General features: G+C 46.2%; 5 protein-coding genes across 6 annotated transcripts; 2 read left to right on the top strand and 3 right to left on the bottom strand.

The window, feature by feature from the left end:
• Positions 1–223: 223 nt before the first annotated feature.
• On the bottom strand, positions 224–2,730 carry BDBG_02216 (glutamine synthetase). Its single transcript, XM_031720697.1, has 6 exons — positions 2,394–2,730; positions 2,262–2,303; positions 2,024–2,116; positions 1,419–1,923; positions 929–1,350; positions 224–852 (listed from the first exon to the last, which is right to left on the bottom strand). Exons 1-6 carry the CDS (start codon positions 2,394–2,396, stop codon positions 835–837), a joined length of 1,083 nt encoding a protein of 360 aa, XP_031576940.1. The 5' UTR covers positions 2,397–2,730; the 3' UTR covers positions 224–834.
• Positions 2,731–5,473: 2,743 nt separating this feature from the next.
• On the bottom strand, positions 5,474–9,560 carry BDBG_02215 (uncharacterized protein). Its single transcript, XM_002627498.2, has 2 exons — positions 7,605–9,560; positions 5,474–7,513 (listed from the first exon to the last, which is right to left on the bottom strand). Exons 1-2 carry the CDS (start codon positions 9,228–9,230, stop codon positions 6,887–6,889), a joined length of 2,253 nt encoding a protein of 750 aa, XP_002627544.2. The 5' UTR covers positions 9,231–9,560; the 3' UTR covers positions 5,474–6,886.
• A 112-nt stretch (positions 9,561–9,672) lies between these two features.
• BDBG_02214 lies at positions 9,673–11,922 on the top strand. 2 transcript variants are annotated; one of them, XM_031720696.1, is made up of 6 exons: positions 9,673–9,851; positions 9,937–10,325; positions 10,388–10,458; positions 10,535–10,565; positions 10,620–11,570; positions 11,649–11,922. In XM_031720696.1, exons 1-5 carry the CDS (start codon positions 9,756–9,758, stop codon positions 10,684–10,686), a joined length of 654 nt encoding a protein of 217 aa, XP_031576939.1. In that variant the 5' UTR covers positions 9,673–9,755; the 3' UTR covers positions 10,687–11,570; positions 11,649–11,922. The 2 variants fall into 2 exon arrangements, with proteins under 2 accessions (XP_031576939.1, XP_002627543.1); XM_002627497.2 differs by lacking the exon at positions 11,649–11,922 and having other exon boundaries at positions 10,620–11,641.
• BDBG_02213 (DUF159 domain-containing protein) lies at positions 11,267–13,778 on the bottom strand. Its single transcript, XM_002627496.2, has 3 exons — positions 13,526–13,778; positions 12,900–13,434; positions 11,267–12,813 (listed from the first exon to the last, which is right to left on the bottom strand). The coding sequence occupies exons 1-3, from the start codon at positions 13,709–13,711 to the stop codon at positions 12,059–12,061; spliced, it is 1,476 nt and encodes a 491-aa protein (XP_002627542.2). The 5' UTR covers positions 13,712–13,778; the 3' UTR covers positions 11,267–12,058.
• Positions 13,779–15,562, top strand: BDBG_02212 (TPR domain-containing protein). Its single transcript, XM_002627495.2, has one exon. It carries the CDS (start codon positions 13,844–13,846, stop codon positions 15,383–15,385), a length of 1,542 nt encoding a protein of 513 aa, XP_002627541.2. The 5' UTR covers positions 13,779–13,843; the 3' UTR covers positions 15,386–15,562.
• The last annotated feature ends 350 nt before the right edge of the window (positions 15,563–15,912 follow it).

The raw sequence follows: 15,912 nt of genomic DNA, 5'->3' as shown, positions 1-15,912 counted from the left end.
CCCGAGCCCCATCATATCCCATTCTTAATAACATCCATTATAAACAGTGAAAAGAGGGAACAAAGTCTGCCATCAACATCGGCGGAAAGCAAAAGGAAGGGGGAGGGAAAAAAGAGAAAAAGAGAACAGGACATTCTAAAACTGAAAACCAGAGAAACGGCGCCGGAGACAACAGCAACCTATTAAATAGAATCTGTGACATTATCAACAGTTTGGAAAAGGGAAAAAGAAAGGAAAAAAACGACCAACACCGGGCCCACTGACTTCTAGTTACGTATTGATATAGTGGGATGAAAAGAAAAGAAGACAAACGAACCCAAACGAGAACCAAAAAGAGGGTAGGAATGAAAACCCCAAAACACGGAACAAACAAGACCATGTCTCATTACATATATTAATGAACGAAAAAAAAACAAAACCAAAATTAACATAGAACGAAAAAAAGGCGATTACGATGCGAAACTTTGGTGTGCGGTGCAAGGTGTGGACGGGACGGGTTGCTTGGGTTGCTGGGCTGGTGGGTGGCGCGTGCGGACAATGATGACTTAACAAGACGACACTGACGGCTTCAAATCATATACAAAAAAAAAATAGTTTTCCCCTGACGCGATTGTGGGAAAAACGACTGGGAAGCTCTCTCTCTCTCTCTTGTCTATCTTGCATCCTCTCCAAGTCCCAGTTAATTTTTTTTTCCTGTTTCATCGACATCCACACACCACCACACCACCCACTCAGACGGTTCGTCGCCCGAAGGGTATAAATAAAATATTGCGGGGAAACAACAAAGTAAATTCATCGATTTCACTTCTTCCGGCATCCTCAGACTGTTCCCAACTATGAAGCGCCGCAAAGCTATTGAGGGAATATTCGGTTAGTACTTGTTTCCCCAAACACACAGAGCCTTGGAACTGAAAACCACAAAACTTACAGTCTCAACAATAATACCCGTAATTTGATACGGGTCAGCGTTGGAAGCCGGTCTTCGGTCCTCGAAGTAGCCCTTGCCATCCTTCGCGACCTGGCGGGGGATACGGACGCTTCCGCCGCGGTCAGCGACACCATAGCTGAAGGTGTCGATGCTGCCGGTCTCGAGGCGGCCGGTGAGACGGTCCTCGTTACCCTCGCCGTAGACGGCAATGTGTTCTGAGTGGCGGGCTTCGAGTTTCTTCATGGCAGCCTCGATGACCTTCATGCCACCCTCGGAACGCATGGCCTCGGTCGAGACATTGGTGTGGAGGCCAGCACCGTTCCATTCGCCGGGGATTGGCTTGGGGGCGAAGGATATTATGGCGCCGAATTCTTCAGCGACGCGGGCAAGGAGGAATCGAGACATCCAGAGCTGGTCACCGACTGTTGTTCGAGGATGGGTTAGTCCATCCGACACAATTCAAAAAAGGGGGGGGAATTGGATAACATACGGCTAATGCCCTCACAGGGTCCAACTTGGTACTCCCACTGAGCAGGCATAACCTCAGCGTTGATGCCAGAGATGTTGATGCCAGCATACAAACAAGCCTTGTAGTGGGCCTCGACGATATCACGGCAGTGGACCTTGCCAGTTCCGACACCGCAGTAGTACGGGCCCTGAGCACCTGGGAAGCCACCCTTGGGCCAGCCATATGGCCAGCCATCAGCGCCGAGGAGGGTGTACTCCTGTTCTAGACCGAACCAAAAGTGTTCGTCTTCGTGTGCGCGCATGAGCCTGGCAGCCTCATGGCGGTAGTTGAACTTGTTGGGCGATCCATCTGAGTCCCAGGTTTCGCAGAGGACGAGGATGTTGTCACCACGGCGGAAGGGGTCTGGGAACATGGCGATGGGGCGAAGGTAGACGTCCGAGTTCTCGCCAGGGGCTTGGCCTGTTGATGAGCCGTCGAAGTTCCATTCTGGAAGCTCCTCGACTGACTTGACGGGTCCCTTGAGTGTCTGTTGTCATGAGAAAGATTGTTAGTACGTTGTTCCTACGTTGGAAATCATCTCCATTCATTGTGGCATTGTGGTGTGGTGTGCAGACATAAGGACATACCTTCGTTTTCGATCGGACACCACTGGAGGCATCAATCCAGACATACTCTGCCATAACATGGCCCCGCTGGTCAAGACTCATATACTTCATGAGCTATACAATGGCAAAAGAAAAAAAATAAAAAAAAAAGCTATCAGTCAGCTTTCTGTGGTTGTTCTCAAAATGCCATCTCAGCTGTTTATCGAACGAAGTGGCAAGAAAAAAGAAGGGTTCACAGCAACAATAACAAAAAACGTACATTCTCCGTATTGGAGAGATGTGTCGAAGGTAAAGGGTACGCCTGTTCCAAACGCAGCAGGAGCCATCGTGTTAGCCTCGATATAGCTATTAACATCGATGGCGGGTGGGAATTGAGGCTGTTCGGGCTTACCATGACTGTTGATGTGTGAGTGATCTTTTGTTGTGTGTGGGATGAAAAAAATATCAAAGTGGCGAACGAAGAGCAAATCGACTAGCTTCGAGAGTAGAAAAGCGAGTGAGTGATGGTGATGGTGATGGTGATGGTGATGGGATGGATACAGCACCGACTTGGGAGTCAATGAATGAGGATAGAAGAGGATGAGGATAGAAGGGAGAAGGGAGAAGGGAGATTGAGAAACGGGAGAAGGGAAGAGATAACGTATATAAGAAGAAGAGGAAGCAGAAAAAAGGCTGGAACGAGGAAGAAGAGCAGTAATAATATACCGCTGTACCGGGCCCGGGCCCGGGGGTGGGGGAAGGGAAGGTATTTCGTTGCGTCCTGCTGTATCGTCACGTCACGTCACCAGCGCCGTATTGTTCCGTCTGTTTTGCCGTATCGACGAGCCACACGCTTGAGTTTTTCGCATGGGGCGGTGCAAAAAACAGGTTTTCTTGTTTCTTGTTGCCTCAATAATAATAAGTAGACTGGGGGGTTTTTTTTTTTGGTGGTAAAACTCGATCAAAAGTAACTCCCTTTTTTATTCTAACTACAACAACAGCTGTAGAGGTTTACTGTTTATTTTACTGATTTTATTATTCCCCTCGGATGATTTTGTTGAAATCACATCGTGTGTGTGTTCTGTTGTCGAACAAGGGATTGGATGCAGTGCAGTACGTACAGTACGTGGTAAGGTTTTAGATACGTGTACTGCAGCGTATATAAAACAACCGCACAGTAAAAATAAATAAGCTCTTTTCTCTTATCGTAAACAAACCAAAACTTATCCATCTCATCTTGTTTGCGACAAAAACCTCAGACTTCCTGACGTTCCCCCCCGCGTGGAGGAATTGGAATTGCTGCAATCAATCAGGAATTATTATTGTTGATGAAGATATTTACTTCATCTGCATGTGAGGAACAACAATCCGATTGAAACCGGGGTAAAATGTCGATATTCTTTTTTTCCTCTTTATTATATTTTAGTGTTTTTTGTTGAGCAGCTGAAGAATTTTTTTTTTTTCCTCCCCGATGATAGGCCAGGGTTCTGCTCGTATCGTACTAATCCAATGCAAGGGGGAGGGGAGGACAAGCCCCCAAGGGAGCAAGAGAGAGAGAGAGAGAGAGAGAGAGAGAGAGAGCTTGCTTGTTCCTGGTTCGGATCCTTGACATTGTCATCTCGCCCCAGCTAGCTCTACATACACATATAGACCTCCCCCCGGGTCCCCTGCTAATTCAAACATAATAATAAGCCCGTCGTCCCGCGATTCATGCGAATTATTACTGTCATTATTTCTCATCAAACATGATTATTGCGAAGGACTTTCCCGCCCAAGTTCGTTCCTGCTAAGTACGGTGACAGTGACAAGCGCGCCGGCTCTGCACCACACACCCCGCTATGCTCGGGTGGAGTCGGGATAGAAGATAAGGGCCCGAAACAGCGGTGGCCGAGTAATCGGCGGGCTGTGGCAATTAGTAGCAACCCCCCACCTCAACCACCACCTTGTTTTCAAAGCTGGGTGCCTCTGCGTGAGGCTTCACCCAGGTATGATGTCATAATCAGAGGGAACAAGTTTTTATTATTATTTGTCTGCCTGTCTGCGGCCATTCTTCCGTAGATTTTTATTTATTATTATTATGTGATTTTATACAGAGTCAAGTCCGATGTAATCAGCTGCTTTCAAGGCCTTGATTTTTTTTTTTTTTTTTTTTTTTTTAAAAGCTTGTAAACAGTTTCAACAGGTGAAATAATCCAGAGCCAGACTGATACTAACCTTCTCAATATTAAATAACCTCTCTATATAACCTTGGAACCTACCTAATTCCCCCACGTCACGTGGAACTTAGGCTTACTTCCACTGCCCACCGCTCACCGCCCACCGCCCACCGCCCTTCTGCTCAGAAACCAGGTTCTGGCAGGTTCTATCTAGCCTTTGAGCCTGGTTTTCACTCGCCGCCAGCTGCAGGATAGAACAGTATAGTATGTATGTATATATGTATGTATATATGTATGTATATATGTATGATATCGGCCAATTGCAGCCGTTGAAAATGTCAGACACATTGCAGAAATACTCTGTATATGTATAATAATAATACCACTTGTGCAATCTGCAAATCAATGGAAGAAGGGAAATGGGATGTAGCATTTTTAGATTGAGGGTTTTGGAAATTGAATGAATCTATGTTGAAAATGCTGTTTCTCTCTTTATACTATTATTCTATCAGATATTGATGTGGTGATGTTTTCTCTAACTCACTCTCCTGCTAGAATATTTACTCAGAGCCGTTCGTTCGTTTCGTCAACTGGAGGAGAATAGTGGTTTGTTTGTTTGATTGAAGCAAAAAAAAAAGAAAAAAAAAAAAAAAAAAACAGAAATCAAACTAATGCACAACCTCTATGAATGTATGTAGTAAGCTAAACTACTCAAGCTCCACCCCCCCAGCAAGCCAAAAAAAAAAAAAAAAAAAAGGAAGGAGAGGCGGTTTGATTGAATGTGCAAAAATAACTCACTAGTACTGTTAAAAATCCCTCATCTCATATCAACGACAACGACGATTCCTATGAAACCTCCTCCTCCTCCTCCTCCTCCTCCTCCTTCTTCTTCTTCTTATCTGGGAGAAGGGAATGAATCATCCCTTTTTTCAACTGATTATTACGATAATGAAAACAAATTGTGTGTGTTAGAGTTGTTCACTGTGGTTTTTGATTATTGAGCAGAAAACTCTAGTTCCATGTAAGTTAGAGCAGAGCAGAGCAGAGCAGAGCTTGCATTTTCCCGCCGGCTAATAATCAATTCCATTGGGGGGGGGGGGGGCGCGCGGACAAGGCGGTGGACGCTAGGTTAGACCAACTTGGCTATTCCATCCTACCCTACCATTTCCCTACCTTAACCCCTACCCTACCCTACCATTGATAATTTTTATATCAATAGCAAGCATCTCAGATAACCTGATATATATCTGATATTCATAATCCATCATAATCCATAATAATATTAATCTACCATCCGAGCGTAGCAGCGAAATACTACAGTGCCTGTCACGGCCGACGAACGACCAAGGGGCTTGAAAAGATATAAAACTCTTCTTTTTTCCCAGCGCACAAGAAAGTGACAAGCCACAACACAACTTAACCCTAACTCATGCAGGTTTATTATCTTCATGTATTTATTTATTTATGTACATGTATGTACATACATACATTACTATACGGAGTATCTTATTATTCTTTAATATCTCCCCCCCCAAAAAAAAAAAAAAAGAAAAAAAAAGAAAGCAAACGCACACAAAAGAAACAATTTATATTTAGCTAACAAACTCCCCATCCATCCCCTTTCCATCCTGTCTCATCATCCATCTTCAGCTGCTGTTTCACACCCACACACACACCGCCGCCAGCCGCCAAGTCAGTTCATCCCATTCGTACATAAATACCATACTTACATACCGTACAATACATACCGTACCATACTATACCAAAAATGGCCTCCCCTCCCCGCCCGAAGAACGAACTTCCAAGGTTTGGCCTGGGCTTCCTTTTCCCCTGTTTTTTTTTCGTTACTGCCTGGTTTAGGTTAGGTTAGGTAACTTTAGGTCTCCACTTTTGTTTCTTTTTTTAGGGTTCGGTTATCTGTCGCCTTATCGGGCGGCTGTTATTGGCTGGTTGATTACGGAGTACTGGAGAACAAACAAGTGTAAACACAAAAATGATGTGAGAGTAATGGTATTGGGTATGGATGGATGGGTATTGGGTAGGTATGGGGGGGGGGGGAAGGCAAGGGAAGGGAAATTGTGGGGTTAAATAATGATATATATCTCTCCTTCCATGGGATAGATAGTTGTTGAAACACGCCTCCTTTCCCTCCCATCGGACAAAGAAATCGTGCGCTGCTTGAGGGAGTTATGATAGATAGATTAGACATATTGGAATAATGTAATAGTACAGTACAAGTAACATCTATCTTCGGCTTTCCAAAAAAAAGGCCCCCTTCCTTCGCACGGCCACCTGGGGCTGCCTACCTAGATCTTCGCGTCCGCATTATTCACGGCAAGTTTCATCGAATTCGGGGACCCCGGATTCTCTCAACCCCAACCCCACTGTTTCAGAGAAATCAAGAGCGGGTGACGCGGCTACCTCTCACTTGAGGATTGATTGCCGTTTTCGACACTAGACTAGACTGCGCGGATCCGGGAAAGTATGGGCAACAAACAAGCGTTTCATCTGCGGTTTCATCTGGGTCATAGATTCATTCATACGCCTGGCAGCAGGTGAAGGGGGGGGGGGGAAGGGGGGGTTCGCGCGTAGTTCCAGGACATCACTGTTTTGCCGATTGTGGATAGGCGGCTGCTGCCCTGTGGAATGAAGGATGAAGGAATGAGATGTGCTTGGGATAGGGATACCATAGTTACTAGACAGGCATACGCCACATCTTAATCAAAAAAGAAAATAAAAAAAAAAAAAATTACGACTTCTGCTTCCGCATCCACTTCAAGACCCATTCCACCAGCATTCCAAGATCCTCAGAAGTCTGTAGCACTCTTGCGAGTTTTCTGCTGAGGTCCCGCGGTCCTGCTCCGGGGGCGTCGTCTGTGAGGCCCCCTCCGCTGTTGCTACGATCATCGCACATCCCGGCAACCCGCGAGACCGTGATGTTGCCGTTGAGTCCGATATCTACATTGATTGTGATTGTTGTCGGGTTTTCCATGGAGATATTTGGGTTTCTGTTGGGCGCGTTGAATAATAGCAACAAGGAAGGTGGTCCTGATATTGGAGTTCGCAGAGATATGTCCACTCTCCGATCATCATTTGATGGCGAAGGGGTGGAAGATGATACGGCAAATTGAGCGTCAAAGCCGCTCCTTTTATCGTTCCTGGGTTTGGGATCGCTGGAAAGCATCGAGTTAAGTTTGGATACTACAGGCTTGATGTTGGTGATGAATGTGACGTCAGGCTTAGATGTCTGTTTTGACGTAGTCGAGCCCATCGGGTTAGGCGGGAAAGACTTGTTGCTTGACCCGACAGTTTTGTTGTCTTGATTGGCAAATACTCTGTCAAGAAGGCTAGACAACAATGCGTATTGGCGTAAGATCTAGAAATAATCGTTAATAATAATTACTCTTGGAGTATACACAAGAACAAAGGAAAGAACGTGGAAAGGGGCAAAAAATCTATGCACTCACAGGTAGAATATCAGCTAGCTGTCGTGGGTGAGAAAAGGGGAGGTCACGAATGGTGCGTCCGACAATATGCTCAAAGGGATGGAAAGTATAAATATGCCGGTGTTGTTTCGGTTGGTTATCGTCATCAAAGCTATACACGACCCTTTCTTGAACTCTTCCGTTAGATGGTGAGGAGCTATTCTCATCTTGGCCGTCTCCTGTCGAAACAACATTGGGTAGTGGAACTACAAGCCCGTCATATGTAACCGTTTTCGGCTCCGGGGGCATGTTCAACCCAAGCACCCTGTATACCTCCGCTGCTGCAATTATAGGTATATGGATGGGGGGTTCCAGGCGCGCAACAAAGCGCCGATTTGGTGTTGTGGTGCCCAAGGCGGTAGAATCAAGTGTAACGTCATTTGGGCTGGTGACGAGGGTGGCAGGAGGGTCCAGCCAGTTGATCAACAGAATCTCAGAGTCGTTTCCATTAGCAGCTGAAGACGACCCTCCAGTGTTCATAGTCGTAAATGGTTCAGCCGCGACCCATTCGTTCGACACGCGTAATGATGGGTAGCCTTCTTCACACTCGATCGCTGCGCTCCATATTTTATGCTTATTGACAGGGGTTGAATTTTGATCGTCTGGAGTGGGTTGGTCGATACTCATGGCATTCGGAATGACCTTATGGTTTGAATCCAAATTCCGTCTCTGCTCAACCCAATACTGAAGACTCAAACCGATTCTTTTGTTTTGGTGTAGACCAGGTTGGCCTACCTGACTTGTGCAAACATGTTCCCAATGGCTCTTCTCTGGATGCCGGCTTAATTCGCCTTCCCATACTCGTTTTAAACTCTCATACAGCCCTGTCACTGCTTCGAAGCAGTTGACATCACGACTGAGCTGATCCAATTTGGCTAGTCTATGCAAATTTGAATGAAACGCATCGAGGCTCTTCCAAGGCATCTCGTCATGCTCTCCAGTAGACTGCATAAGATCCTGTTTTAGAACCGCAGTGGCCTCCACTCTCCTTTCTCCCTCCACGGTGCTTGGAGTAGTATAATTTAAGCTGACATCCTTAACGTTCTCTGCGCCGTCTTCGAACTGGATCTCCAGATCCACAAAGTTCCCGGCAATGCTTAGGTCATTTTCTTGCCACAAACACTCGAATCCCTCAAACTTCCCTAGCCTCTCCATACCCTCGCGGCATACGCCTCTTCCAGAAACACGGGTTCTGAGTAGTCGGATAACTTCCTCCATTCGGCGAGTTTTCTCTTCATCAGTGTCCCGTGCGCCACTCATGCCTAGGGTCGACATCCCCATTGAATGGATGCCATTATCGTTGATCCCTGATCCAGCTAGAGCATCGTTTCCTGCTGGAGATGGCGTGATACCGCCTAAACCAAGAGCCAACAGCGCTGATGGTGAGCTGAATGCGATAGTATCCTCCACGGAGGCAGGGACAGCCATGGGGGTCGGATACTGATGCGAAGAAACACTGGGATGATGTCCATGGCCAGAAGCAGAAGGCGTCCGAATAGAAGGGGACTTGTGGGAAAGCGGACGACCCATAGGCACTGCTGATGGGTGAGGGGGTGAGGTTGGGTGAGGTGTTTGCCCAGGGTTGTGCTTGGATGAGGGGGTAGCCATGATGATAGATTCGATGCCAACAAGTAGATTTCAAAGAACGACAAATGATAGAAGTCAGTGCGACACAACAACGAACTGGTTTGAGAATATCTAGTCGCATAAAAGGGCCATAAAAGGTCCTTTTATACAGCAGCAGAAGCTGCCACGGCAAGTCACAGCTTCGATTGTGAGGTACAGCTCAATCGTAACCAGAGTCGAGACAACCCTATGCAATCATTTTTCTTTAACAAAACTAACGTCGCTCAAAAATGTGAGCGCCAAAATATCCGGTTTGGATAAGCCTTTGGATTTTGCAGTTCCATCTTGAGCTATTATTGGGGTGAATACAGATTAGTATGAAGTTGAGTGAAGCCTCAGGCTTCAGCTTTGGCGTTGAACGCGAAGTCATGTGATTTGTGATCAAACCTACAAGTGACATATAATCTACTCCGTACGGAGTACGAGCTTCACACTTTTATTAAACGCCTTTTACTCCAATTGCACAATTATCGAGCTAGCAGAAGTATATATATCTCTCTCTATCTCATGGAAACAATTATCTGGAGCGCGCGCCGCGCTATTTTCAACCCAACGCGATTTTACTTTAGATCTTTGACTACCTTGCAGGGCAACTCACATATCGTATGCTTGATATAAGCCCTTCAATTCCAGTTACGCATTAGAAGAACAATTGTGGAAAAAGTGCTGATACTAATTATTCCCACAGTTCGTTTTCCCAAATCCCCAAACCCCGAATAGCTATATACTCTCTCTTTTACCTACAGATCCTCCGAAACCCAACCTTGCGATCGGAGTGACGTCCAAACTTCCTCCAACCACTAACTCTTTGAAAGAAAATCCGGCGTTTCTAAACACGCTCCAGTCAGTCATTGCAGAGCATGCACATGAGGATCCTGAGGTAGTGTCGCAGGCGCAAGTAATGGCTTACACGAGTGGGGTAAATCTTGCTACTGGTGGCCGGGGGCAAAGGCAGCGGAGACGTGGCGCTACCAGTTCAAATGAAGGCTTTAAGGATAGCACAAATTCCACTAAGAGAGGTGGATGGATTCATATTTTCGATACGAGGAATCCCCCGGAGTTTGCTAGGATCGCATGGTAAGATTTCAATCTCGTAGCTCATGTCACCCTAAGACATTAATTTTTTCTCCCTCCCGCAGGCCAGAAGATATATTCGGCAGCCTGGAAGTTGATGGGAACGGAAATATTGAAGGGAATTACCAGCCCAGTGGTAAGTCTATAAAGCGTACCCGGTGTTCGCCCGTCGCTTTTAGTAGGACTTGCTGGTTAAAACAGTGGAATGCTAGGTACCTACCGGGTCATCACCTCGAATGGAATGTACGTGCTAATCCCTCCTACGAGATAATGTTCACCACTGACAAGCATGTGCAGCCTTGGTCTCAGTCCATTTTTGCGAGAGAAGCTTGTTCAGCGCCTTCGATCAGAGGAGAATAATTAGCGCAGCTAGACGCTAGAAATTTGCATTTAGGCAAACCACTCCACTCCTAATATATGAACCCCCATGGTGTGAAACATGGGATTGCCGAATCATTTATGGCAGGCCACTGCGGCACCACGAAGGTTTAGTGCTCTGCATATTTGGCTGCTCAATTGAAACACCTTTGCGTGGACCCTTATAAGGATCATTCTCTTATACCCTCGTTGTGTTAACAGTTGTGCCATTTTTGCCTGGATTCCTTCAATATTCATGATGGGATTGCCTGTGCATATACCGCGACAGCATCATAGGAGCAACATATAGTTTATGTCTTATAGGCTTGCATGCACAGCGCGGGAATATATCAAATATTTCTCGAATCGTGGCTCGGCTTACAAAACCTGCCAACACTGTATTGTGGACAAACCATAGCACGGTCGTATCTCGTTATGGCCCTTCTTTAAACAAGTGGCAATTGAGACAATGCACTCAATTCGCTTGTCCTTTATCCTTTCCAACACTCATCCCATGGGGAATCAATCATATCTGTGAGAAAATGTTTACATGTGAAAGGAAGGAAGAATAGCAGCTACAAAAATGACCTGTGATGTCTTTGTCAACCCACTGACAGAATGGGCCAGAGTGCAACCTGTTTAGACTACTATATAACCACTTAAGCTGCTGCTTTTGGTGGGCGCAGGCGACGAGTGGCTCAATTAGTGGATTTCTTTCATGAAACCCAGAACATAGCACGTTACCAACATAATAAAGATCATTAGAGAATTCGTGAAGAAACAAATATCCAGCGTACACATGTGAAAATGACAGCAGCGGGGGCGGGTACAAGACAACAAAGCTTAAAATCAAACGCGGGCATAAACCTGTCAACCAAGGCTAGCTCTCCTGTGTGTATTCAGCCCCTCTTCCTCCAGTGTTAGCTGGTGGTGGTTGAGCTCTTTTGCCCCAGTAGCTGACAAAACCAGGTTCTTTGCGGCAACTTTGGTCTTCTCTTCTTCCGCCATAGTGGGCAGCTATGTACGGTTTAGTCCCTGTTCCGGTTCCGCCCTTCACTTCACATATTCCGGTGATGAGAACACGCTAAAGAAGCATCCCTTTCTGCGCCATCTCCAAAAGTCCACAACTTTTATACTGAGGCTTTATGTATGTGCATTTAGAGTCAAATATCCCACGATGTCAATAAGAAAGAACTCCATCGAAGCAAATATTTGTAAAAATTTCATTGAAGTTGAAAAGAATCAGCAATATGTCGACATTAATATATGTAATTGATCCGTAGGCAGTAGAGACAAATGTACAGGTTCCAAATGGTATCATAGTAAACAAAGCGAATGAAGAAGACAACTGAGAATGCGGCCGGCCCTTTCCAGCATCGTTATTTTTTGAAGAAACTAGTAATTCGTTGCGTCCCGCTTGTCGTCCTTTTGGCACCCCCCTGCTTAGGAGTTGACCCGTTGCTTGTGGCACTCCTCATTTTTCTACCAATGGGCTTTGTGGGGGAGTGGATAACATCTTTCTTAGGAGATGGCTGCACAGAGTCTGATTGCGTTATCTTGGGGAGTTTGGCAGTCACATCAGTGTCCTCAGCAGCCTTCGGAGATCCCCGTTTTCGTTTGACCGCCGGGGTTTGCGAAGCGGATGGGGCATCGGAATCTGACTTGAACGAAGTCAAATATATTGCATCTTTGTTACCCTCTTCTTCTTCTTTCTTTACTTTGCTCTCTTGATCAAGCGCTGAAACATTCTTTGCTCCTGGTTTTTCACCGCTAGATTTGCTGATATCGCGAATTTGGGATTTCTGTCCAGGCTTGCCTTTGCTCCCAGCACTGGCGAAAAAGTTCGCAATGTTGCTTTTATTCTCCTTGCTGTTTACTGGGATAATGAAGTCTGGAGAATTGTTTCCTACTTTCCCTACTTCTTTGCTGACGGGGTAGCACTCGAGCTCCCCTTCGTACGGTTTGAGGATGGATTGGAGTTCCTTTGACCAAGTCACGCGATGGGGATCCAGCCATGTAGCCATTTCAGGGCTACCTTGATCGAGAATGACAGGCATTCGATCATGAAGAAACTTAAGATAGGGATTCGAATCAGTGGTAATTATAGTGTACGTGTAGAGTTTCTCATCAGAGCCTATGCTTGGTTGTCAGAAAGTGGCTTCTGAGTGCTATTGTATTTGAGACGCCGGAACACTGCAGAATTTAGAATGGAACCCATACCTTCATACTGAACACAGTCCCACAGACCCGCGAAACACATCAAATCGCCGTCCTTTCGTCGGACATAGTGGGGAACTTTCTCTTTCCCACCGGGTCCCTTTTTCAGCCATTCGTAAAAGCCTTGACAGACTACAACACAGCGCTTCTTTTTCTTCATTGACGTCCACATTCCCCTATCCTCGATTAAAGAATCGTCGCGACAGTTGATTGTTTTCAGCATGGAGCCGTAATCAGGGGACCTTTTGGTCCAAAATGGTATTAAACCCCATTTCATGCTTTGAAGTTTATAATGAGTTCTGCGCTCTGTTGTCTTCGTAGAGCCATCATTTGCCCCTTGATCTTCCACTTGCTCATTGCTGCCGGTGTCATCGTCCTGGGAACCAACAGCGCCACCGTGATCAGAAGCGTCTGCGCGATAAACCGCGCCGTAACTCCCAGGGGCAAAGTTGTAAGTTTGCCTCACGTCATCGTCATCTGCGGCCTCATCCACAGGATGGCCACGTTGTTGTAATTGGTTTCGGATGAACGCGAGGCGCTACACAAAAAGGATCATCATTAGACGGCCAGAAAGAGCCTGAAGGGAGGTAGAATGACTTGACACTCCGTAAAGGTGGCGGGTTACATACAATACCCATGGCATACCGGCCACACATCTTGAATGTAGTTTTCCTTATATACCAATGTGCGTAGTATAAAAAAGCTGGAAACGGTCTTGAGGTTTTGCACTGGAAATAGCAGTTGCCGTTGAGACATGATATTGCCAAGACGTCATTGCCTTGGGGTGGAGCGGAGTGGAAGGGAGCTCGGACCATTATGCCAAGAACGGACAAACAGAGCAAACAGACCTGATATCAATCTATTTTCCCGCAGCTCTTCCACCCTGAATTCTTCAAAAAAAAGCTTCGATGCATCTGGCGAGTTATTTCCGTTGAGCCCTGCCATTGATGCTGCATTCTGCGTATGGAAACACATCTGCGTCGTCTATGCTGAATGGTTTCAAGAAATTCGTCTTAAAAATTCAATTTACAGTACGCAGCCTATCGGCCATGTTCCGGCTGATACCAAAGCGCATCAGCGCCTCTCCGCCCCTCCGCCAACCACAAACCCTCCCCTCCGCCGTACGATTCCTCTCCACCACACCTCGATCTCATCCTAGGCCTCAAATAGCCCCGTTACCGAAATATCGACTGATTTCCAACCCGCCGATACAAGTCCGGTTCAACAGCACCTCGCGCTTCCAAAAATTCAGGCAAGATTACAAGGAAGCGTGGGGTAAAATATGGCAAACAAACCCAATTGGCTTCCCGCTCACTCTATTATTCGTGGCGGTGAATGCGGGGTTACTTGTATACATCATATACGACCGGGTTACTCGGGTAGACCCATACCTTAACAGATTTCCGCCAGAGGTGGCTGCACCCCTTCGCAAAGCGCTTCACCATTCTGAAATCCGACCAGATCCTATCTTGGCACTGCAGCTGTTTAGGGAGGCACTTGTTGTTGCCGAACATGTTCAGATGCACCCATTCTCTGACGAAGTCCTGGGTATAAGAATCGCAGCCGCTGAAATGTTGGAGAAAAATGGGCTGATCAAAGCATCCATTGACATGCTTGAGAAGACTCTAGCAGACTGCAAAGAGTGGGTAACCAATGGGAGGAGAAGGCAAATGATAATTGATAAACAAAGAGTCCACAATCCCCCCGTTGTACCTGTTGACCCTGAAGCTGCGGAAGCAGCAAAAAAGGCACTCGAAAAGGAAGGAATGGAGGCGAAGCTTCGTGACCAAGTTATGAAAAAGGTCATTGGCATTAAAATTAAACTAGCAGATTTATACTCGAGTAATTCCGTGCAGGATATGGACAAAGCGGAGAATTCCCTCATTGGTGCGGTTAACGAGAGTGCTGGGGAGGTCCGAAGGCGCAGAGAATTGAATCTGCCGGTTTCGCGCGACGATGGAGATGACTATGTTAACCTCACTGAGATTGCTGCGTCGTGCAATGACCTGGCTGATTTATATGCCAAAAAGGGCAAACACCACCTCGCTGCGACCTTATACATACAGAGTCTAGGTTTGATCAAAGAAGAGGAGGGCCAGTCGACGACGTGCGCGCAGGTTGTTCTCCTTAACAACATCTCTTCCCAGATGGCAGAGGAAGCTCAAAGGGCAACTGGAAAATCAGCATCGATACCGAGGTCAGACGGCTCACCGATATCTAAACCGGAGCTATTAGATGCTGCCGCACAGTGGGCAAAGAAGGCTTTGGATGTTGCAGCACATATCAAACCGCCAGTCCGGAACGAAGATTGCGATCAATCGTGTCTGGCTGCGCTGTATAATTTGGGCGAGATTTCGGAGATGCAGAAGAAATTCGCAGAAGCCCGTGGTTACTATGAGAAGGGCAGGCAATTGGCCTCTGAGCTACAGTTTGAGGAGGGAATTAAGGTATCAGATGATGCTATAAGGAGACTTAACAAATTGAAATAGGCCTGTTTACTTCTATGGAAAATTTTTTGTCTTACTTTTTGTACTATATATTTATACAATGATACCCTGCTACATTGCTAGATTGGTCTTCGATGAAAATACTATGCCACCTCTATTTACTTTTAATCAACAGTGACAGGGGAACAATGCAAATATGACACAGCTAAAGATGGAATCGTTTCTAGCTTCACATGTCCTCTTAGTAGGTCAAGCACTGGACTCAGGCTTCTGCGTGAGTCTGATTGACCTGGAGGATTTCTGGGACTATGATGGTGGAGAAAACTGGTTGATTCATTCTAAGATGTGAAGTAGAGATTCAGTAAAAGTCCAACCAAAATCGAGCAACGTTAATAAACCAAAGCCAAGGCGTTGTTGTGAAGCATGGGGAAATGTAAGTCTACATCTATCACTAGAAAGAAAATCGACACGGGAGCAGCGTGGCGCCGAGAGCACGACCATCCATCTTCTGGTTAATAGGCACTTTGGTTAGATCTTGGATTTCTTTCCGGCCAAACTTAATGAAGTCT

Source organism: Blastomyces gilchristii (genome assembly GCF_000003855.2).
Source record: "Blastomyces gilchristii SLH14081 genomic scaffold supercont1.3, whole genome shotgun sequence".
Classification (NCBI taxonomy): Eukaryota; Fungi; Ascomycota; class Eurotiomycetes; order Onygenales; family Ajellomycetaceae; genus Blastomyces; species Blastomyces gilchristii.
Note: the sequence above shows the minus strand (reverse complement) of the source record. Positions and strands in the feature narration are given on the sequence as shown.

What these genes read in the sequence shown, in the direction of transcription:
- BDBG_02216 (XM_031720697.1), bottom strand. An exon ending in GTGTCCGATCGAAAACGAAG is followed by an intron (nt 1,924 to 2,023) that starts GTATGTCCTTAT and finishes TCATGACAACAG; the next exon opens with ACACTCAAGGGACCCGTCAA. An exon ending in ACCCTGTGAGGGCATTAGCC is followed by an intron (nt 1,351 to 1,418) that starts GTATGTTATCCA and finishes CTCGAACAACAG; the next exon opens with TCGGTGACCAGCTCTGGATG.
- BDBG_02212 (XM_002627495.2), top strand. Translation starts at nt 13,844, where the DNA reads ATGCTGCATTCTGCGTATGGAAACACATCTGCGTCGTCTATGCTGAAT.
- BDBG_02214 (XM_031720696.1), top strand. Translation starts at nt 9,756, where the DNA reads ATGGAAACAATTATCTGGAGCGCGCGCCGCGCTATTTTCAACCCAACG. An exon ending in AGGGAATTACCAGCCCAGTG is followed by an intron (nt 10,459 to 10,534) that starts GTAAGTCTATAA and finishes GTGGAATGCTAG; the next exon opens with GTACCTACCGGGTCATCACC. An exon ending in GTCATCACCTCGAATGGAAT is followed by an intron (nt 10,566 to 10,619) that starts GTACGTGCTAAT and finishes AAGCATGTGCAG; the next exon opens with CCTTGGTCTCAGTCCATTTT.
- BDBG_02215 (XM_002627498.2), bottom strand. Translation starts at nt 9,230, where the DNA reads ATGGCTACCCCCTCATCCAAGCACAACCCTGGGCAAACACCTCACCCA. An exon ending in AGCTAGCTGATATTCTACCT is followed by an intron (nt 7,514 to 7,604) that starts GTGAGTGCATAG and finishes GATTATTTCTAG; the next exon opens with ATCTTACGCCAATACGCATT.
- BDBG_02213 (XM_002627496.2), bottom strand. Translation starts at nt 13,711, where the DNA reads ATGGTCCGAGCTCCCTTCCACTCCGCTCCACCCCAAGGCAATGACGTC. An exon ending in GCCGGTATGCCATGGGTATT is followed by an intron (nt 13,435 to 13,525) that starts GTATGTAACCCG and finishes CTTTTTGTGTAG; the next exon opens with CGCCTCGCGTTCATCCGAAA. An exon ending in GGACTGTGTTCAGTATGAAG is followed by an intron (nt 12,814 to 12,899) that starts GTATGGGTTCCA and finishes AACCAAGCATAG; the next exon opens with GCTCTGATGAGAAACTCTAC.